Raw genomic sequence first — 24,171 nt, 5'->3', positions numbered from 1 at the left:
GAATTGAGATAATGCAGTGTAGAATTTTCTTCAGTAAAATAACTTTCTGGTAATTTTGAATTTATAAAGTTATATCTTCTCTGATGAAGCTTGAATTATTACAGATGGGTTTTAACACTCTTCTATAATGATTCCTCCACCCCCAGAGTAACCACCATCTCACAATGAGTCGGTGTGCATATCAGGATCACTAATGCATAGTTCCTTAATAACATATACGTCACTTTTGTAAATCTTTCTTGATTGTCCCCTAATGTTCCCCATTTGATTACATCTCAGATGGCTCCCACTCAATAGCAGATGTCTGGTTAGAAACTTTTAACCTTTTACTATTGTTTATGGGAACATCTCATTGTGACTTATTATCTTAAGCCGAAACTGTAAGTTTCTTTAAGATTAGTTCAACAACATAGCAGTCTAGTATTTGAAGTGAAAAAAATACTTGCTAGAGATTTAAGCAATCAAATCAAGATACCATAAAATGTTATGAGAAATAGACATCTTGAATCAGTCTTTCGAATAGACTATGGAAGAATTCTTCTATCTTATTCTCATAATTCTGATAAGTTATTTCTATCCATGTGAATGGTTAGACTTTGTTTTTATCAGAGGTGTTCTTAAGTTCCTATCACAATTATCAACCAAAAGAAGATGGGTAAAGAATTTTAATATTCTCCCACTCAACCAAGGTAATGTGAAACATTATCAAAGAACTTTAATGGTATCAATAACTATTACAACAGTAAATCTAAACTGGAACATATAATCAAGATCAAGAATTTATTCTGATAATAGCTAATTTATTATATTATTTCCATGTTTAAAATTATGTGTCACAAAGGGTACTGTAGAATAAACTCCACCCCTAAGTTTATAGAGATTATGGTCCACCCCTGAAGGTTGTAAATCTCTAAGTGTGATAGAGAGTCTGTGGAGTTGAATATAATCCAGAGTTCATTAGATATAAAAAATCGTTTGAACTGCATATTATTCTTAACTTTTCTCCACCCCTATCAGATCAAAAGATCTTTTTATTAAACAAATTCTCAAATAATTGTTTTTGAAACCAACAATTATTTATAAACATAGAAATAACTTCTAGTGTTTATGTAGTAATAACTCTGTAAAGAGTTTAAATACTCTTTGAATTTGCATCAATAATAAAAACACATACACATTCAAACATAATAAATATAATAATCGGTAATAGATAAAATAAAGAACTGAAGCTCAACTCATAAATTGCAATATAATTGAAAAAGATATTTTATTATAAACCAAAAGAAATTGTTTGCAATATTTATGAGAATCAAACAGGGAATTAAGATCCCAAAACTTGAAATCCAAATTGTTTGAAAAACTAAACAATTAATTCAAATGAAAGAGCTTCTTCTTTATTGTAGACAATCTCCATCCACCATCCAGCTTTCTAATCCAACTCGTTAAGACAGCACCCGAGTTTAAGAAGCTTTAGCTATAAGAAGAATAATAAACAAGGTTAGTAGTCCAGAATTATTAATCCAAAAGGATAATAATTCACTAAAAACACATCAGTTTATAAAGAAAATACCTTGTTTCTTTGCGAGATACTTAGGACATTGGGATTTCCAATGGCCTTTCTCATTGCAGTAGAAACATTTTCCTTTTTGTGTATTGCCAGAAGCTCCAGCATTTTTGTTCCTAGCTGCATTCGCAGCTTGAGCTCGCTTCTTGGCATTTTTCCACTTCTTCTTATGATGGGATTTGGAAGTAGAAGCAACAAGTGCTTCAGGATTACTTGTCTTATTACCATTTCCAGAATTCTGAGGTTTATTCCCTCTTTTCTTGGGACCTCCAATCAAATTTTCATATGTCTGAAGGTCATTGACTAAAGTATGAAAGTCTTGTTCCTTCTTATTCATGACATAATTTGATGTGTAGGGCAGAAAATGCGGAGTCGCTATTCAAGATGAGACTCACTTGAGTAGTCTGATCCATTTCAGCACCATGATTCTGGGCTTCCTGGAAATAACTAGCCATCTGGAGAAGGTGATCACGCACATTCTGATGGGGTTCCATCCGTGCGTTGATGAATTTCTTAGTCGCGTCGAAACGAGACTGAATAGATGCCATACCGAATAGCTCAGTTAACTGCGTCATAATTTCTGCAGCTATGACAGTGTTTGCAAACCTTGTTTTCAAGGTGTCAACCATGCTGGAAAGCATGAAGTAACGAGCTTTATTGTTAGCATTATGCCAACGCTCGAACTTCTCTTTTACAGCTTTGGTTGCATTGTCACTTGGCTGCTCAGGGGACGGCTCAGTCAACACAAACGAGGCACTTTCACCTATGAGAGCAATATGAATGTTCTCTCTCCACTTTGAGAAGTTAGACCCATTTAGCTTATTTTTAGTTAAGAGTGACAACATGGGATTTGACATTTCAATTCAGGATACTACAAGATAATACATAGATATCAGTTATGGTTTATCATAAAATCTCATTTAGAAATTATTAGCATACAGCAAGTAGGAATGACTAGATAAAATACAAAAAAAAAAAAAAATCAAACCTAAATAATTTCCAAGGTTTTCAACAAACTGATATCAGTGTCCCGTTTAGGCGAGAGTCAAAGCTATCATTCATTGAATAGAGTTGTCAGCTCATCTAGACTAGCAAACCTTCTAGCAACCTTTTATTCGATCGAAAAGAGAATCCGACGTTGTCCCGTTTAGGCGAGAGTCAAGGTCATTCTTATTTCATGAGCTTCTACCATTGTTTCATATGTTTGTAAGTCTTATACAGTACCCACCATTAGGGTGGTTAATACTAATATAAAACACTTACAAACATACTTATCTTTCGAGATTAAACGGCGCTAACTTGCTAATGAACGTTCCTCCATTAGGGAGGATTACTCACTAAAACAATAGCTATGTAAAACCAACAATGGAGATCGAATATCTCAAAATAATAAAGCTCATTATTTAAATTGTATTTTCTTCTATTATTTATTTATTTTAAATCTATATATATTTATTAAATTTTAAATTTAGAATAGAATCTAAATAAAATTTAATTCAATATTTGTAAAATTAAACTTAGATGGTTAAGAAAATAAAATGAATTATTTCCATCTTAGTGTTAATTTTCCAACAAATATTAAGAAAATTACTTAATTTAAGTTGTATTAATTTAAATTAATTTGCAACTCAAATTAAAATTTTCTACAAATATATATATTGTATTTCCAAAAATACACAATTTTTTGAAATACATTTAAAATAAATCAAACTTTACTTAGAAAAAATACCTCAAGCAAAAATATTATCTATCTAGATTTTCTTGACTAATTAATCCAATTTCTAATAATATATTTCAGTTCCTTTATTTTAAATTAATCATTAAATGAAAAGATCATTGATTTAAGTTGATTCAAAATTAATTAAAATAATTAATTTACAACTTCAATCTATCTTTCAAGATAAATTCAAAATCATCTTGCATAATTAAATGCTATTTTGAAAAATGATTAATAAAATAAATAGAATATATTATGAAAATTATTCAAATTTAAGTTGTTATGGAAATACCCAACTTAAAATAATTTTCTTATTTAATTAAATATCATGAAAATAATAATATCTAAGTATCATTATGAAAATTAACTTAGACATTTAATTTTCAATTTAATTAAATGTATTAAATTCAGGAAACAAATAATTAAGTATAGAGAAGGCTTAATCATTAATTTCCAATTTAATACAAGGAAAAATATCCTTAATTGAATTGTACCAAAATTAATTATTAACCAATTAATTTCACAATCAATGATATTTTCCTATATTAGAAATAATAATTAGTATGGAAATAACTATCTAGAAAATATCTCAATTCTACTAAGTATCTTTTCAAGATCTGGAAAATATCTGATTTAAGTTATTATAGAAAGAATCTATAATTTACAAACTTAAAATTTTCCAAACATCATCTAATTAAATATCAAAATTAGGTGGTGACTACCTAATTTAAAGATATTCCCTTTTTAAGTTTAAAACCAACTTAAAATAATATCTTCTAAGAATCTTCAATAACTAATTCCTAGAATTCCTCAGCTTAACATTATTATCAAAATATATTCAAATTTAAGTTATAAAAAAAATAGTAATTACTAATTCATAACTTAAATAAGAATATTTAATGAAATAATAAAAGTAAGTTTCAGAAAGAATCTAGTTAGTTAAAATTCTTTTATTTAATTAAATACAAGAAAAATACAAATAGTTTATCCAGAAATGAAATTCATTAAACTATGTTTTTCTTAAATTAATTTCGAAGAAATTAATTATGTTGCTATTCAATTTTTATTAGGTCAAACTAATATAATTAACCTAGCCCAGTTATCCAAATCAGGCAAATGGGCCTTCACAATTGGGGTTGTTCATGTGAGGGGGGGCTGGGTCCAGTGTGTCGCACCCACTTCTAAGGCTCCCAACTCTCACACAAGGCCCAAAAGAGAGGAATTTAACCTTAAAATGAACAACTGTTATTAATTGAATAGGCCCATTAACTAAATGAGCCTAAATAAAATCTATCAGGTTATGACATTTTATTTAGCAACAACAACCTATATGTATCTATAATAGAAATTAAACATATAGGCTCACACAGGCACACAGATTTGGATGGATCCTATCATGTTACTAGGTCATACACAAATGAAAGAAGTTTGTAAAATTTACCTGTTACAAATTATCTACTTGATCTATCATCAATTGAACCATGGGTTAAAATCAGATCATTTGATCTGTCAACAAGTTAACCCTGGCAATTTAGATCAAGTAATAATAGGTTTTAGAAAAACTTACAAACAATCTAAAACACATACTCCTGCAACAAGGTTAGATCTGGATAGTTGGATGTAGGATTTATTTAATTTTAAATCTATATTTCGAAAAATAATATTAAAATTAAACCTACCATTTTGAAAAATTAGGTTTTGGGTAACCTAAATGTCATTTCAAAATAAATTGCTAACTTTCCTTTTAAATTTCATGTTATTTAATAAATTAAATAATAAAATAGAAAATGGTAAATACATACCCTTTTCTTATTTTACAATTTAATTTAATTGAAAAATAACAAAATTTAAAAGTTAACAAAAATACCTTATTTCCTCTTTTAAAAATTATTATGATTATTATGATCTTATTTTAATTAAGGTCAAGTTACCAAAAAAAATTAATATCTGACCTTAAAAAAAAATAAAATAATCAAATTTTAAAGGAAATAAGAAAAAAGTAAGCAAAACTTGATTTTTTCCTATTTTCAAAATCAAATTACACTAATATCTAACTTAATTTTAATTTATTTCTGATAATTAGATTTGAAATTTGAAAAACAAAAATCAACATACAAAACTACACAAAAAATCGGAATTTAATTCCATGAAATAGCATGAAAAATCGAAGAAAACGAAGAAAATAGCACACTGTACGGATGGTATGCGTTGCATACCATCCGCGCGCGCAGGGGAGGAGATCAGCCGAGGTTCCTCGGCGCAGGGAGGCTGCCAGCAGCCCTTCCGCGCGCGTGGGTAGGGTGATCACCACCCAGATTTTTCCCGATTTTCAAAAATTCATAACTAATTCAAATTAAATCGAAATCGAGTTCTGTAAAAAAGTAAATTGCTTAGAATTTTCCAAACTATCCAATAAAAATAATTCCAGATACAGACAATCAATTATTTTTCCCAGAATTCACAAACATCAATCAAACATCAATATGACATAACATGAAACCATCCAAATCACAAGCAAATCGTTTTAAGTCCAAATTTCTTGCAAGCAAATCAATTACCATGGCTCTGGTGCCAGTTGTTGGTATTATATTTATCCAGGATCTTAGATCTATTTGCAAGTATGTTGATTTAACAACCTAATATTGAACTTCTAAAACGATGAACTAAACACATAAAAGTTAAGAATAACTTACAGTGATTGCAGCGGAATTAATGTCTCCTTCCACTCAGATCTCTAACCCTTGATTCCTGTCTGTAGCAGAGTATAATCAAGATCTGAGCCCGAAAGTTCTTCAGTTGGATGTGATCCTTCACAGTCTTCCAAACTATGATGAGATACTGAATGATGTGAGTGGGCACTTCTCTCTCACTAGGGATTTCGAAATCTCTCTCTTGTTTTTCTCTCTTGATTTCGTGTGACACACTTTGCAAAGCAAAGTTTTCTCAAGCAAACACATGCATACAAAGAGAGGAGAGGGGCTGCTATAAATAGGAAAAGGGAAGATCACAACTTTCCAAATAAACAATTTCTTCTTTTACTGTGTAATTGAATAACTGCCTTATTTAGTGTGATTCACCACTTTCCTATTTAGGCTAGGCTTTGATTAGCAATTAAATGACAAATTAAATTGAAAAATAATAATTGGGAAAAAGCAATGATGTGGCCGGCCATGGTGTGAATGGGCCTCACATGGATTTTGCAGTTTCCTCAATTTTATTTTTATTTCTCCAAAAATACCATTTTTCCAATTCTAATCATTTAAATGCCAAAACCAATTATTTAATAACTAAAATAGATTATTAAATAATATTGTCATTTAAAATTTATTATTAATTCAGACATGCAAAGTCTCATAATTAATAATTAAACCTAGAAACCCTCTTATTTACAATTTCATCCCTAAACTGTGAGAATTCACAAATTAGACATAGTCTAACTTTTAGAATTATAATTGATTAATCATAAATCAATTACAGAGTCTTACAAACAGTATAGTCTCAACTAGAATGGGGACCATGGATCTATATTCTGAGCTTCCAATAAGTTGAACCGATTTACCAAGTAAATCCTTAACTTATTAATTCCTCGTTGAATCCACTCTTAGAACTTGGAATTGCACTCTCAGACTTATATAGAGCATATCATATGTTTCACGATATCAATATGCTATCTCATTTAACCATTGTTATAATCTTAATGTGATTTAGAGATCCTCTATATAGATGATTTACATCGAGACGGGACCAATTTACCGTTTACACCCCTCAATGTATTTTGCCCATTCGAACACTTAGTTACCTGTAAATGATGTTTTGGTGATCTAATATATAGTCACTGAAACAAGAGCTCATCCATTTACTTCTATTTAACTAAGCTCAAAAGGAATCATCACTTTACTTCTATACACCAGTAGAAGCTATAGATTTCCATATTTATGTTTAGCACTCCCATTCAGTTATGCTATCATGTTCCCAAAATATATGTATTATCCTGACTCAAAGCAGGCTTTAACTAATAAATCAAAGAACAAGAATAGCACTTCTGAGATTGAGCCTAAGCATATCAGGATTTAGATTCTCTTAATCTAAGATCAACTTCTGACATTGACTTGGAAAGATACAACGGTAAGTTTACAATATCTTTAACCAAGTTCAATATCGGTCCAGTCCAATGCATACTCCATGCATTCGAAACCATTATACTTTGCCAATGTTCTGGAAAGAACATAACACTTACTCCAACTGTAAGTATACTTCATCGCTGATTATCACATCAGTGTAAATCCAAAACACTGATGAACAGGGACCAAATCTTTTGAATCATATAATCACAATCACATTCCACTGTATTGACGATACTGTAATTGTGAATAACTATATGTTCTGGATTTAACTGATTTTGTGCATATATCAAGTATATGTATTAAACCATAAACATGTAACATATATGTAAACATACTTCACTTCTAAATTGATAACTAATCAGATTGTAATGAGTTTTATTTAGGGCATAAAACCCAACAGTTGGGCTATCACCAGAGCTTGGAGGTCGAGATTTGCATAAGAGAATGAGACTGGTGAGAAAGAAGTTCTAGCGAGAAGTGAAAGAAGAAAGAAAAAAGAGAGAAAGAAAAAAGAAAAAAAAGCAAAAAGGAAAAAAAGAAAAATTATTTTTAAAATTATTATTATTTATTTTGTTTATATTTTGAATTAGTTTTCTTATTTCATAATTTTTTATAGTTAAATAATTAATATTATGTGTACCATTAAAAATTTGATATCTGTACGTTTTTGTGCATGTTACTGTCCACGTGACCTTTAACAATTGACATGGATACACATTTGGGTTGCCACGTAAGATACTTTGATAATCAAACGAAGGAGAGGTAGCATTCTAATAGAGAGCAAAACAAAATATGAGTTTAGAGAATTTTACTATCAAAAATTAGATTTGTGGGGTCACGCGAACTAAATGTGTAGTTTGAGTAGTTTAGATACTAATATTCCTAATTATTATTTACTTTTAATTGTTTAATTAAAACATAAAACTAAAATAAAATTTAATAATTAATTTCTTTGGATTTGATGACTTTTTTATAATTAAAATTTTACTTTAATAGCACTGTACACTTGCAGTAAAAAGTGTGTATCACTTACTCATTGGTAATACTAACTCTTAGGGCCGGCCCTGAAATAAAGTGGGCCATAGGGGAAATTTTTTTTTTGGGCCCTTATGTTAGAAAAAATGTGGTATTTTTCAAAATCTGTAAAAAAAATGTATAATTTTGAAAGAGGAAAAAAATTTTGGGCCCCTCGGCTGGGTGGGCCCTAGGCACAGGCCTAGCCCGCCTATGCCCAGGGCCGGGCCTGCTCTTACCTTGGATGATCATTTTGTACGGTGATCTAACTATTTCAATTGTACTAGTGTACGGTGATCATTTTGTCAGTAGAACTTGTAATTTTGTTGCCCATAATGTGACTAAATGAGCTTCTACCCACAAGTTGTACGGTCCGATTCTGATTTTGTCTATTCCGGAAAATATTATGTGTAATAACCGCGAGGTCTAACTTTAATTTAGTTGAATGAAAATGTGGATTTTTGAAAGCCAATTTTTATTGATTAATGATATATATTTTTTTTGATATTATTTTAATGAGTCTAATTTTTGTTTTGTTTTGTTTTGTTTTTTAACTAAATAAATAAGGTGAAAATCTCCCATAGGAAGTGGAGTAAAAATTAAGGTGGATGTTTTAATTTTTTTTTGGTTTTCTTTCAAGTAAATGGATGATGGGATTGGTTGGGTGTGAAAAGAGATGAGAATCTATACTCACCATGTGTCTGTAAAAATACCCCAAGAATGGAAAACACCTCTTGTGGGATCCCACAAGACAAAGCTACCATCACTACCTACAACTACTGCTGCTACTTCGAGTACTGCAACACAAACCAGCTGCTGCTCTCTCCACCACACCACCCTCCAAACCACGACAATTCTCTCTCTCTCTCTCTCTCTCTCTCTCTCTCTCATCTTCTTTGTCTTCCTCCCACTGAATTAATTTATTATCAAAAAGTCTTTGAAGTAAACCCCTCCTTTTTCTATTATTATATTTTTCCAATTTCATCCAAATCCCAAACTAGCTTCAACCGCCAAAAACTAATCGACCCAACTCCGCTTTTACACGTATATACAAGTTTTTTATTCCATATTTACACATACGCGCATACATATATATATAGGGGAGATATATGCTAGCCGGCGATGCCGACGCCGGTAAGTGCAGCGAGGCAATGCTTGACGGAGGAGGCAGCTCGAGCACTCGACGATGCCGTGGCAGTGGCGCGTCGACGAGGTCACGCGCAGACCACCTCCCTTCATGCCGTCTCGGCCTTACTGGCCTTACCCTCCTCTATGCTCCGGGATGCCTGCACGCGCGCTCGAAGCAGCGCGTACTCACCCAGGTTGCAGTTTCGGGCACTTGAGCTCTCCGTTGGGGTCTCTCTCGACCGTTTGCCTTCTTCTAAAACTTTAGATGAGCCACCCGTTTCGAACTCCCTCATGGCTGCCATCAAACGTTCCCAGGCTAACCAGAGGCGCCATCCGGAGAGTTTTCACTTTCACCAGCTTCACTCCCAGCAGCAAACGACGTCGGTTTTGAGGGTCGAGCTCAAGCATTTCATTCTCTCGATTCTCGACGACCCGATTGTCAGTCGAGTTTTTGGGGAAGCCGGATTTAGGAGCTGCGATATCAAGCTCGCGATTGTTCACCCACCGACACCGGCGAGGCAAGCCTCCTCATTCATTAGAGGTCGCTGCCCACCCATGTTCCTCTGTAATCTTACTGATTCGGATCCGGGTCTTCGGGGTTTCAGCTTCCCGTTCTCTCGGCAAGAAGATGGGGACGAGAATTGCAGACGAATCGGTGAAGTGTTGGTGAGGAAGAGTGGGAAGAACCCTTTGTTAATCGGTGTTTACGCAGGCGAGGCTCTCAATATTTTCGCCGAGGGTGTACACAGTGGTAAAGCAGGCATTTTGCCAGCTGCAATGGCTGGATTGAGTTTAATAGGTATTGAGAAAGATGTTTCTGAGTTTTTTTTTGAAGAAGGGAGTGAGGGGAAGCTTGATACGAAGTTTAAGGAGGTGGGTCGAATGGTGGAGCAATGCTCCGGACCTGGTGTCTTATTGAACTTTGGAGAATTGAAGACCTCGGTTGCTGATGGTGTCTCGGCTGATCGGCTGAGCTTTGTGGTCTCACGATTAACAAGCTTGGTGGAGCTTCACAGTGGGAAACTATGGTTGATTGGAGCAACACGGACTTATGAAATCTATTCCAAGCTTTTGGGTCAGTTTCCTACCATTCAAAAGGACTGGGACTTGCATCTTCTTCCCATTACGTCTTCTAAAGCTTCAAGTGAAGGAGTCCACTCTAAATCAAGGTCAGTGGTAGATGATTTTATTTCAGCTCATTTCTTTTGGATTTTTCTTCTTAGACACTTCTCTCATATAGAGGAAGTTGGTGTTTGACATTAATGAAAGTGGAAAGGAAAGTTGTAATCATGTTGATGTTGTGTTTGAGTAACCAAACCATAGCTGAGTACAAGGGAAAAGAAACTGAATGTAAGAACTTTCCAAGTAAACACAGCAACTGTAAACATATCACGTATAGCCATTGCTTGGTTTAGTGATTAAAAAGAGTGTCATTGATAACATCTAGATTATGCATAGTTTGAGTTTATGACTAGATTAAGCGCCTTCATGTAGCAGTATTGGAGTTCTAGAACTTATACAAAGGGATACGTGGTTAGTTGTTTAATCAGTGAGTCTGAGTAACTACTACAGAATGTCATGTTTAAATGTAGAGAGAATTGAGTGCAAGCTTTGCTTGAGTGAAGTATCAGGAATATTGTACGACTTGGGGACTCTGTAGAATATGCAAGCTGGAGTGTCGTACTATTCATTTTTCATTTTGGGTCCCAAATATACGGTTCATTATCCAATAAAGTTCCTGGTCTTGGGATGTTACTACTTTTTCATTACAACTTGAATTGGCTCTGTGTCTATTCTGCTGCCTAACTGTGGTCATAACCTGCAGTTTTTGGCTCTATCAAGAAACAAAAGAGAAAAATATTGAGTCATTTCAAGCTACCAGACCTATTTTGTAACCATGCCTGGCCATTTTTATGAAGAATATGCTTGTTTACCGAAAGGTTGTAGTTATCATATTTTTCACATGCTCTTACATTTTGTGCTACACTTGTTGTAACACTTAAAGAGGCCATTTTCTATTTAAAACAAATGTGCATTGTATGCTTGTTTGTAAATGAATGTATGTCTTAAGGCATACACTTTGGCTCTAACTGTTTTTGTCCCCATTGGATCTCACAGTTCCATACTCATGATATGCTTACAGCTTGATGGGGTCCTTTGTTCCTTTTGGAGGGTTCTTTGCTGCATCATCTGAATTGAAAAATCCTGTTAGTAGCACAAACCAATGTTTTACCCGTTGCTCTGCATGCACGGAAAAGTATGAGCAGGAAGTTTCTTCGATTCTGAAGACAGGATCAAATCTTTCTGTTGCTGGTCAATTGTCAGAAAGCTTGCCTTCTTTGCAAATGGCTGAAGTTGACGCAAGAAAAGGAGTGGATGCAACGAAGGTGTGTAGTAATCCCTTTGAACTTTTGATTCTTTGTCTTAGTGCATACAGAAATTCACCACTAAGCACTGAATTCAGTTATCACATTGTAGAGAATTTCTTAAGTCTTGAAGTTAATCATTAAGCAATAGATGTGACAATATTTACGTTAAGAATGAACTTCTTAATTCAGTGCAGACCAACGATGGTGGAAGTACATTGAACACTAGAATACTGGGGTTGCAGAAAAAGTGGAATGAAATTTGTCTAGGTCTTCATCACAGCCGACCATTCTATAAAGCTGATGTTTTCCAGCCAGCGTCCCAAGTTTCCCCAGTAGAGGTTTTTCAAGGAGCTCTAAATGGAAAAGAAAGCTGCGGTGAAGATTTGATTGTAAATGAATCTCGATGTACATTGTCATCTTCCAACACACCAACAAACTTGCAAAAGGATTTTCCTTCAAAGCAGAGCAGTTTGATAACAGTGGCTTCTGACCCCAAGAATGCTGATCTTCATTCTGAGAATTTGACTAAAGCTTCAGAGAGTTGCCAAAATGAGATGGGGAACCCCCATTATTCCCCTAAACCTACTTATGATATGAATTTTCTTCCGGACCACACATCGTCTTCATCTGTCACTTCTGTGACCACAGATTTGGGGTTGGGAACAATATATGCATCAAGTAGCAAGGAACCACGGCCTACAAAATCATCAGATCATAATGTACGCCCACAATACATGTCTGGTGCTTTCTCACCTGAGTTTTATGCAATAAGTAAGAATACTTTGCCTAGAGCTGTACAATCTTCCTGTTCTACAACAAATTTAAATGATCCTAAGGATCTGAAATCACTTAAAAGTGTCTTAACTGAAAAAGTGGATTGGCAAGATGAAGCCATATGTGCTATTAGTCAAGCTGTATGCTTTAGCAGATCTGGTGGGGGAAGACATCATGTCTCAAATGTCAGAGGAGATATTTGGCTTACATTTCTTGGACCTGACAAAGTTGGGAAGAAGAAAATTGCTTTAGCACTTGCTGAGATACTGTATGGCTCAAGAGAAAGCCTAATTGCTGTTGATTTGGGTTCTCACGATAGAGGATGTCAGACAGACTCCATTTTTGAATGTGAGGACCCAGATTATGATTTGAAGTTTAGGGGGAAGACAGTTGTTGATTATCTTGCTGGAGAGTTAAGCAGGAAACCTCATGCAGTTATCTTTCTTGAAAATATAGAGAAGGCTGATCTTCTAGTCCAGAATAGCTTGTCGCAAGCCATTAGAACAGGCAAGTTTCCAGACACTCGCGGAAGAGAAATCAGCATTAGCAATGTTACATTTGTGGCAACCACTACCATTATTAAGGGGAAAACATCTCACCATCCAGTGAAGGATCTGATGCAATTTTCAGAAGATATGATTCTAGCAGCTAAGAGATGTCAAATGCAAATACAAATCGGTGGATCTGTTGCTAGCACTGCAAACCCAAAGGAAAGTATGAATGTGAAAGTTACACTGAAAGAAGAATCATCAAACCCTTCATCTGTAAATAAAAGAAAGCTGATTAAATCAAGCAACTCCACCGAGCAACAACAACGTGCCCTCAAGGCACCAAGATCTTTCCTGGACTTGAATGTTCCTGTAGAGGAGATTGAAGAAAGTGATTGTGGGGAGTATGACAGTGACTCCATCTCTGAAAGCACAGAAGCCTGGTTGGACGATTTCCTTGATCAAGTGGATGAAAAAGTGGTTTTAAAGCCATTCGACTTTGATGCTCTTGCTGGGAAAATAGTGGAAGACATCAACAAAAATGTGAAGAGAATGTTGGGAGCTGAGATTATGCTAGAGATTGACTACAAAGTCATGATACAGATACTTGCAGCTGCTTGGTTGTCAGACGAGAAATGGGTGGTGGAGAAATGGGTTGAACAGGTTCTCAACAAAGGTTTTGCTGAGGCAGAGCAAAAGTATGTGCTTAATGGCCATCGTGTTATGAAACTGGTTGCTTTAGGAACTCTTACACCTGAAGAGAAAACTTCTTGTGTTTGCCTTCCCGCTAAAATTAATCTGAACTAATAATATTGTTTTCTTTTTTGGCTTCCGGTGTTATTTTTGTAATTACATGTATAATGTAGCTTTTAGCATATATGTATGTATCTTTGGCATTTGATAAGTCTTTGCTTCGAAGATCAATCCATAATTTTTTAGGGCTAATCATTTGGTGCTTCTGAATTCATTATGATAATATATTTTAGTCTTTAAAAAATTGTATTGTTATTCAATCTTTGTTGTTCTCTTCTTCTTTTGAAATTTGAATGTCACATGAACGATCATCAGTATTTCAAGGCCAAATTGGTTGGAAGTCTTTTTGTAAATTCTTTTTTTTTTTTTGAAAATGAAAGTCTTCATTTATTAAACGAATAACTCAGCTCAATCGGAACAGTGTCCAAGTTAAAAAGACGATCAGGGTGAGATATAGAGGTCCTTGTAAAGGAATGAGCCGCTATATTTGCTGATCGTTTTACAAAATGAAAAGAAAGATTACGCAAAATACTTGATAAAACCTTGCAATCACTAATAACTTTGCCAAACAAGGAAAGCATAACTACGGAGCTACGAATAGCTTGTACAACCGAAAGACAATCCGTTTCTAAAACTACACTAAGCCACGAATGATCTTTGATCCAACTCAAAGCCTCCTGAACCCCAATTGCTTCGGCCACCACAGGAGAAATCGAGCCATAGAACAACTTTGTACCGCTCTCTACTAAAAAGCCATTGGAATCTCTCTCCACAAACCCAACACCAAAGGTAGAGTTATCACTAAATACAGCCGCATCAACATTAATCTTAATACTATTGCCGCTTGGAACACACCATTGCTCAACTCCATTCCCTAGAATGAAATCAATGAACAGCAATATGTTATAATATGTTATAACACACCTGTGGGAAAAGGAAATATGTTATAATAAACAAAAATAATTTCCATGTTTTCCCAAAGAAAATCCCATCAGTAGAAGAAAAAAGAATTGTTAAATTATACTAATAACACCTTACAACATAGATAATCTTATTGGTGTAGTTCAATATGGAGTAATATTAAGTTGTACCAAGTCATAGATAGTTTGACACCATAAACAAGGCTCATTTGGCATGCCCGATTAAATTAGGGGTCTTTTTAATATTATACCAAAAACTGATTTTATTTATAAAAATACCTTCAACAAATTTTTTTGCGCATATACCGATGTGCCACGTCAGCATAAGTACCGAAATTCAAAATTATTACCGAAAATAGGAAAACCTTGAAAATTCTCGCTTCCAGAATTTTCAGTGTTTTGCAAGTTTTAAAAAAAGTAACGTTTTGGTTGCTTTTGATGTAAATAATATATCAATTAGTTACTTTTTATTATAAAAAAATTATATGAAATAATTTTTTTCTTATACACATTTTTAGTTGCTTATTTTAATCGGATAACCTTAAAACTATGATTTTTTTTTTAAAAAAATTTAGACTATATTATATGTTATTTTATTATTTAAGATACCTTGAGGTTACTTTTTTTTAGCAATTTTAAACCATATTTTGAGTTGTGGGAAACATATATATTTTTTTTTGATATAAAAAAAAAGATGAACAAGATAAAAGTAACCTTTCTCTTTCTTTTATAAATTATTAACAAAGAAGTAACTAAATATTATATTTGAACAAAATAAGTATACCATCTAATTTTATGGGTTGCTACAATAAATATTATATTAGAAATTTTTTTTTTAAAAAAAAAAAGACATTGTAGAACTAACATAAAATTGGATAGGAAAAAATACAATAAACAAATAAGTAAACGTGTCAAAAAATAGAATTGAAAAAAAAAAGACTTCACTGATGCATAGATGTACGAGCGTGAGAGAGAATCCACTTCTCCTTCGTTACGGTATACCAATGTGATATTTTCATGATTAAAATACCTGAAGTTATTTGTATAAATAAAATGAGAATTACGTATGTGAGCGTAATTTTCTCATTAAATTAATAGTTAGAATGAGATTGAATTATATTGGTATTATAATGTAGGGAAACTTACAAAAATACTGGAATTTGGGTTAACTTTTACAAAAATACGGTCACACGGAAATCTTTACAAAAATACTGTGTTTTTATAAAACACCAGTAAAACACAAAGCAGTATAACTCAAAACAACAGTAGAACACTAGTAAAACACTAGTAGAACACCAGTGAAACTTAACACAGTATACTGCAGTATGAAACTTATAAAAAAATACAGTAAAAAAGTAAAAAATACCGCCTGACAGTATTTTTGTAAAAAAATAGCAAAAGTTAGTATACCATGTAAATTTCCCATAATGTATTTGGTGCAATACTAAAGTATCAAACTATTTTGTAATAATAAACATAGTGGTAAAAAGTTATTTAATTAAAACAAATGTTTAAAAGAAAACAATTATTAAAAAAAATTAATTGGAAAATTACTCCATATACTATTTTTTTTTTTAAAAAAAAAATTTACGGTTTGGGTTTGCAGCGCTAGTTGCAATAGGGGTTTCTATACGATATTTTGTTGTAATTTAGGTTACAACGTTAGTTGCAATAGAAGTTTCTATGGAGAATTTCGTAAAAATACAAAAAAAGAAAAAAAACTGTTTTGAAATGTAAAAATGAAAAAGCCCCAAATTAATTTAGATATTAAATAATATTTTTTTTTTAAAAAAATTAAGTAATAAAAAAATATAAATTATTCAAAACAATTAGATAATAGAAAAATAATAATTAAAATTAAATTTAATTAAAAACAAGTTATTTTCATACTAACATATCGAATAATTTCTCTAGTGTTTTTTTTTTTGAAAATTTTTCTCATTTTGATATATTTATGTTTTTTTTTTATTAAATGTAACTATAAACAAAAAGTGTTATTTTTTTTTTTTTTAAAAAAAAATATTACAGTTCAAATTGAAACTTATTACATATGGCTCTTATTTTTTTTATCTTCAATTAAACTAAAATATTAATTGGCGTGAACGTTTTAAAAATAGTAATTCTTTTTTAATTATTAAATCTTTAAATTAAATAAATGATATGAATAAATATGGTATGTATAGAATTTTGAACTAATCTTATTTTTTAACAGATATATCATTTTAGACATAATATTATTGGATAATGATTAAATAGAGGTATTAAAAACGACTTCATGTAGAGTTTTTTTTTTTTTAATATGTGTCATTATTTTATTTTATGTCTATTAAATATTATTTATTTATTTATTTTTTTACATATATAATTATTTGTTAAAAATACTATTATTCCCTTAAAAAAAACTATGATTCACTTCTCTCTTTTTCTTCTCCCTCTTTTTCTCTAAAAGTTCTTAAAAATAACTTATCAAAAATAAGAATTTTGATATTCTTTTATAAAAAAAATAGAGGTTGAGACTCAAAAATTCTTTAATGGCGAAGTCAAAGTCAAAGAAAAATGCAAAAAAAATATTTCGTACATATTTCTCCTCTCAGATCATATATATCCACCAAAAAATATTTTTTTTTTGGAGAATTACCCCATATTCTATTTTTTTAACTTTTTTTTTTTTTTCAAATTTACGGTTTGAGTTTCTAAAGTAGTTGCAGCACTAGTTGAAATAGGATTTCTATACGATTTTTTGTTGCAATTTAGGTTGCAACGCTAGTTGCAATAGGAGTTTCTATGTAGAATTCCGTAAAAATACAAAAAAAAAAAACTGTTTTGAAGTGTAAAAATTAAAAAGTCCATTTTTTTATATGAATATTTTTGACAAATAATTATAAGAAAAAATAAATAAGAAAATAAAATTAAATATAGACATAAAATAAAACAATGACACCTATTTAAAAAAAATAACTTTAAATAAAATTATTTTCAATACTTTTATTAAAGCATTATCTATATATATATATTAGAATTAGAGAAAGTTTATTAAAAAAAAATTAAGAAAGTAATTAACTTGATAGATTTATTAATTATTACATGCATGAAAAAAAAAATATTATGGAGAAATTTATTTTAAATAGCACAAAAAGTATAAAAGGACTAAATATATATATTTTTTTTGAAATGGATAAAAGGACTAAATATTAACTGATATGTATGTATACGTCACTAATATAAATGACATATATCTTTCCAATGAAGCTTTTTTGAATGCTATTGAAACCTACATGGATAGTGCAGAAGAGTACTTGGAGGGAGTTGCTTTTTTTTTTTGAAAGAACAAAAGTTCATTAACAGCAAAAGATGCGAGTGACAGGGGACACTCCCTCCCCAATACAAAAACCAGCATCCAAGCTAGATATTCTAGCACTTGTAGCTAAACCATCCGCAAAGGAATTCAAATTCCCACGAACAAAAGGAAACTTACAAATACTAAACTTCTTAATTAAACCTAAAACTTTTAAAGAAACATGCAATACACTCCAGACAAATTAACTTAGAAAAACTACTAACCAACACTAGAGAATCAGAGAAGATATGTATTGTATTCCATGAGTTCTCCAAGGCCCAGGTGATTAATTGATGGTGCTCGGTGATTAATTGGTGATGGTATTATGGTATAGTTTTTCTAAATAAAAAGTGTTTGCAAAAGTTATTTTTGAGAAGTTGTTTAATTATCCATGAAAGTAAATATAATTGAAAAATGCTTGAGTAGAGTCATGAAAAATGTCTGACATTCTTTTTTATTATATGTCACTCTATTATTTAATACTATTAATTAATTAATTCCTTTTATATTTTTATTATTATTTTTTTTAATAATTTAGTAACTGTTGAAATAAACCCCATATTACCTGTACACTGTAAAACCAGAACATTTACTCAGAGTTTACAAGGCAGTGAAAATACTAGGTGGCCTTTGGCCTCTAAATACCTAGGACAGATCAGCAAGTTAGTTAAAAAGTTTGTTACACTTTTTCACTAACCCTTTTCTCTGTATTCCACTACTACAACAGATATAAAAAGCAAAAATAATCTCAATCACAGAACAGAAGTAATTTTCTGGGCTGGGTTATTGATGTTCTTCATGTTCTTCATAGAAGAACAGTGAAGAAAGGAGGCTCTGCTAGGGTTTCTTAATTGGGGCTGCGTGTGTGTTTGTAAGAAAAAAAAGATATATATATGTCTGATTTTTTCTTAGGGCTGCTGGTTTATAAAACGACTTGTAACTTTGGTGAATAAAGCTGTCATTTTGGTTCATTCACAGGGAGTCAAAAAAGGAGGCTTTGACTGTGGAATGGTCAGATTTGACCTCAGTTTTCTTTGTTTCCTTTGCTGTGTGTAGAGATTGTTTAGGAATAAAAATTCCTAAAGTGGTATCAGAGCCAAACAAGGCACAATCTGCAGCAAAGATTAATAAAAAAAAGCATAAAAACATAAAGAAATCATCAAGATTCACATTCATACCAGCAAGAATTCAAAAACACAAAACCAAGATTGCAAAGAACAACATCAGGATTTTTCTAAACTCATTATCTATATAATTTCTTTGAAATAACTTTATACATATACAATTATGAGTTCCATGAAGGTTGATATAGATAAGTTTGATGGTTCAGGTGATTATCGTATTTGGAGGAAGAAGATTCGGGCTCTATTGGCTCAACACAAGTTGTTGAAGGTTCTTAAAGATCTGGTGGAATGGTCAAGTGATACAACCAAAGACCAGCAAGAAGAGTTGCTGGAAACAGCAACTGGATTGATCATTTTCAACCTCTCTGATGCTATAATCAGATTGGTTGACAAGGAGGATACACCTGTTAAGATTTGGAACAAGTTGGAAGAACAATTTCAAAAGAAATCATTGATCAACAAGATTTACTTGAAGGAGAGAATCTTTGGTTTTAAAATGAGTCCATCTAAATCTCTAGAACAAAACTTGGATGAGTTTTTGAGATTGCACATTGAGTTAGCAAACTCGGGGGAGAATGAGGCCTTAAGTGATGAGAATCAAGCAATTATAATTCTCAATTCACTACCGGAATCCTACAGGGAGGTTAAGACAGCCATTAAGTATGGGAGAACTGAGATCACTCTTGAAGAAGTAATCTCAACTTTGAAATCAAAAGATTTAGAAATGAAGGTTGAAAGACCGGGGCATACTAATGGGGATGTTAACCTAAGTCGGGGAAGGCCTGGACAAAAAAAACCATGGCATAATAAGGGTAGAAGCACTAGTAGAGGTTCAAGCACTAGTAGGGGTTCACACAAGGGCAGCAATCATCATCACAAAGGGAGGTCAAATTCAAAGGGTCCTAAAGATCCAAATGGGTGCTACCATTCTGGAAAGTTAGGGCATTTCAAGAGAGAATGCTACTTTTACAAGAAAAGCAATGGGAAACAAAATTCAGATCATCAAGAGGAATCAAACAAATCAAACAAGACTAAAAATGACTATCAAAATGCAAACCTAAGTGATGGTTATGATAGTGGAGATGTCTATGTGGCTGCATCATCTTTTAAAGATGATTGGATTATTGATTCGGGTTGTACTTTTCACATGACTAACAATAAGTCTTATTTGTTTGATTACAGGGAATCTAGAGGGGGCAAAGTCATTCTTGGGAATGACCAAACATGCAACATTGAAGGTTCAGGTTCTATTAATTTTAAAATGTTTGATGGCATTATTAGAACCTTAACCAATGTTAGATATGTTCCTGATTTATCTAGAAATTTAATTTCTATTAGTGTACTTGATGATCTTGGTGTTGTTAGCAAAATTGAGGCAGGTACAATCAAATTGGCAAAGGGTTCTATGACTATCATCAAAGGACACAAAAATGGTGGTCTATACTACTTGCAAGGAAGCCCCGTAGCTTGCTGCCACAACACCAAGGAGCATGTGACTGAAGACACTAAGGCATAGAAGGTTGGGACACATTAGTGAAAGAGGGCTACAACTTATGAGTGAACAAAAGCTACTTGGTAAGGACAAGGTAACCAAGGTAGATTTTTGTGAATTTTGTGTACTAGGAAAGCATCATAGACTTAAATTTCAAACTGGCACACACAAATCACAAGGCATCTTAGATTATGTTCATTCGGATTTGTGGGGTCCTGAGAAAACCTTAACTTTTGGTGGTAGTGCCTATTTCTTGTCTATTGTTGATGATTATTCTAAGAAAGTTTGGGTTTATCTGTTAACGCATAAAAATGAGGCTTTTCAAAAATTTGTACATTGGAAATTACTTGTTGAAAACCTAATTAACCAGAAATTGAAAACCCTAAGGACAGACAATGGCCTAGAATTTTGTAATGATGAGTTTATAGGTTACTGTCAAGACAATGGAATCCAAAGGCATAGGACAGTGAGGAAAACTCCTCAGCAAAACGGTGTTGCTGAAAGGATGAATAGAACCATATTGAACAAAGCAAGGTGCATGCTTTTCAATGCCGGGCTCGCAAATGGATTTTGGGGAGAAGCAGTTGTCACTGCTACATACCTAATCAATAGAAGTCCCTCTAGTGCAATTGAAGGTAAAACTCCTGAAGAAAGGTGGACTGGTAAACCACCTGACTTGTCTAATTTGAAAGTTTTTGGATGTGCAGCTTATGCACATCAAAGTGTAGGCAAGTCAGAGCCAAGGGCTCTAAAATGTGTGTTTCTGGGTTACCCCTGTTGGGTTTTATGCCCTAAATAAAACTCATTTCAATATAATCAGATTTACTTATTAATATAGGTCAGAAATAACATTTAATGTTGCATGGTTCACATGATTTATTTCATGATTATATGTACATAATATATAAATTCATCTGAAACCATTTTCACATACTTGATCCTGTTTATTGTGCCGACAACACATTGGAAAGTAAACATGACTATGTGAATAAAGTTTCCTAGATTTATCAGACATAGGGTTTTACTGATATGATAATCTACAACAGAGTTTACTTGCATTTGGAGAAGTGCTATGTTCTTTCCAGAGCATTGGTTAAAGTAAAGCTCAGGTTGGATGCATGGAGTATGCGTCGGAAGGGACCGATATTGAACTTTGACTTAGATTTATTAAACTTACCGTAATATCTATTCAAGTCAATATCGCCAAGTTGATCCTAGATCAAATGTTCTTAATCCTGTTATGATTAGGCTCAATCTTGAAAGGCTATTCGTGTTCTTTGATTTGTTAGTTAAGCCTACTTTTAGGTCAGGGTGATACGTACATTTTGGGAACACGGTAGTGCAATTGAGTGGGAGCGCTAGCATAAACATGGAATCTATAGCTTCTATCTGGCGAATAGTAAGCAAAGGATGATCTCCTTCGAGCTTGACCAAACGAACATAAATGGTGGAGTACTCATTTCACATAAGCTGAAATATCATTTATACGGGTCAAGTGTTTTAAGGAATAAATACATTGTAGGGTGTAACGGTAATTTAATCTCTTTTACAGTGTAGATCATTCATATAGAGGATCATTGATCACATTAGGATTATAACAATGGATAACTAATGATGTGTCTATATGGTGGAACATATAGAGCATTCTATATACTGAGAGTGCAATTCTAAGTTCTATGCGTGGATTCAACGAAGAATTAATAAGTTAGTGAATTTTAGTGCTAAATTCTTGATCTACTTATTGGAAGCTCGGTTATATAGACCCATGGTCCCCCCACTAATTGAGATAATATTGCTTGTAAGACTCATGTAATTGGTTTTGATTAATCAATTATAATTCTCAAATTGGACTATGTCTTTTTGTTAATTTTTCACTAAGTAAGGGCGAAATTGTAAAGAAAGAGTTTATAGGGGCATATTTGTTAATTATGATACTTTGTATGGTTCAATTAATAAATATGATAAATGAAAATATTATTTAATAATTATTTATAGTTATTAAATAGTTAGAATTGGCATTTAAATGGTTGAATTAGAAAATTGGCGTTTTTGAGAAAATCAGATGCAGAAAAGATAAAACTGTAAAATTGCAAAAAGTGAGGCCCAAATCCACCTTTCATGGCCGGCCACTTTTGTATTGTTTTCTCTCTGATATTTTCATTATTTTAATGCCAAATAATTCAAACCTAACCCTAGTGGAATGCTATAAATAGATAGTGAAGGCTTCAGGAAAATTACACTTTTCTTCTGACACTTTCTGATTCAGAAAAACCTGAGCCTTCTCTCTCCCTATCTTTGGCCGAACCCACTCTCTCTTTCTTCTTCCTTAAATTTCGAAATCCTTAGTGTATGAGTAGTGCCCACACACAGCAAGTGATACCTCAATCATAGTGAGGAAGATCGTGAAGAAAGATCATCAGCAAAGGAGTTTCAGCATCAAAGATTCAGAGAAAGAGATCCAGGTTCAGATATTGATAATGCTCTGCTACAGAAAGGAATCAAGGGCTAGATATCTGAATGGAAGGAGTCATTATATTCCGCTGCACCCAATGTAAGGTTTCCTAAACTTTATATGTGTTTAATTTATCGTTTTAGAAAGTTCATATTTAGGGTGTTAATAAACATACTTGTGAGTAGATCTAAGATCCTGGTAAAATAAATTTCCAACAACTAGCCTCAGAGCCATGGTAATTGATTTACTTGCAAGAAATTTGGACTTTAAAACGATTGTTTGTTTGTTTTTGGATGGTATCATGTTGTATTGAGTGTTATTTGATGATTGATTGATGTTTGTAAATTTTCGTGAAATATAATTGCCATTCTGTTTCTGGTATTATTTTTATTGGAGAGTATGGAAAAAATTAAGCAAGTTAGCCTTTTACAGAACTCAATTTCGATTTTATTTGAATTAGTTATGAATTTTTGAAGATTTGAAAAAAAATCGGAGCTATGCTGAAATTTTCCTGCGATCGCGAAAACTGTCCGTACAGCTCACAATTTTTTCGTTTTTCTTCGATTTTGCATGCTTTTTCATGGAATTAACTTCCGATTTTTTTGTGTAGTTCTATATATATACTATTACTATTCCTAATTCAATTCTAATTATCATTTTGAATTAATTTAATATTTTTTAAATTTAATTCAAGATATTAGTGTAATTTGAATTTGAATAGAATTAGTATCTATCTTCTTGCTTAAAAATCTATCTTATTTTAAAATTTGATTATATCTTATCTTATTTTAAATTTAAAATAAGATAATTATAATCATGTAATTTTTAAATGATATAAGATATTTTGCTAATTTTTTAAATTTTGTTATTTTATTTATTTAAATTACATTTAAAATTTGAAAAAGATATTCATTT

General features: G+C 32.4%; 1 protein-coding gene across 1 annotated transcript; it reads left to right on the top strand.

Moving 5' to 3' along the window:
- Positions 1 to 9,013: 9,013 nt before the first annotated feature.
- Positions 9,014 to 14,123, top strand: LOC115720961 (protein SMAX1-LIKE 6). Its single transcript, XM_030650180.2, has 3 exons — positions 9,014 to 10,716; positions 11,691 to 11,934; positions 12,111 to 14,123. The coding sequence occupies exons 1-3, from the start codon at positions 9,542 to 9,544 to the stop codon at positions 13,983 to 13,985; spliced, it is 3,294 nt and encodes a 1,097-aa protein (XP_030506040.2). The 5' UTR covers positions 9,014 to 9,541; the 3' UTR covers positions 13,986 to 14,123.
- Positions 14,124 to 24,171: the final 10,048 nt, after the last annotated feature.

Source organism: Cannabis sativa, chromosome 2 (genome assembly GCF_029168945.1).
Source record: "Cannabis sativa cultivar Pink pepper isolate KNU-18-1 chromosome 2, ASM2916894v1, whole genome shotgun sequence".
NCBI classification, from domain to species: Eukaryota; Viridiplantae; Streptophyta; class Magnoliopsida; order Rosales; family Cannabaceae; genus Cannabis; species Cannabis sativa.
This window is presented reverse-complemented; position numbering and strand designations above follow the sequence as displayed.

What these genes read in the sequence shown, in the direction of transcription:
- LOC115720961 (XM_030650180.2), top strand. Translation starts at nt 9,542, where the DNA reads ATGCCGACGCCGGTAAGTGCAGCGAGGCAATGCTTGACGGAGGAGGCA. An exon ending in GGAGTCCACTCTAAATCAAG is followed by an intron (nt 10,717 to 11,690) that starts GTCAGTGGTAGA and finishes ATATGCTTACAG; the next exon opens with CTTGATGGGGTCCTTTGTTC. An exon ending in AAGGAGTGGATGCAACGAAG is followed by an intron (nt 11,935 to 12,110) that starts GTGTGTAGTAAT and finishes AATTCAGTGCAG; the next exon opens with ACCAACGATGGTGGAAGTAC.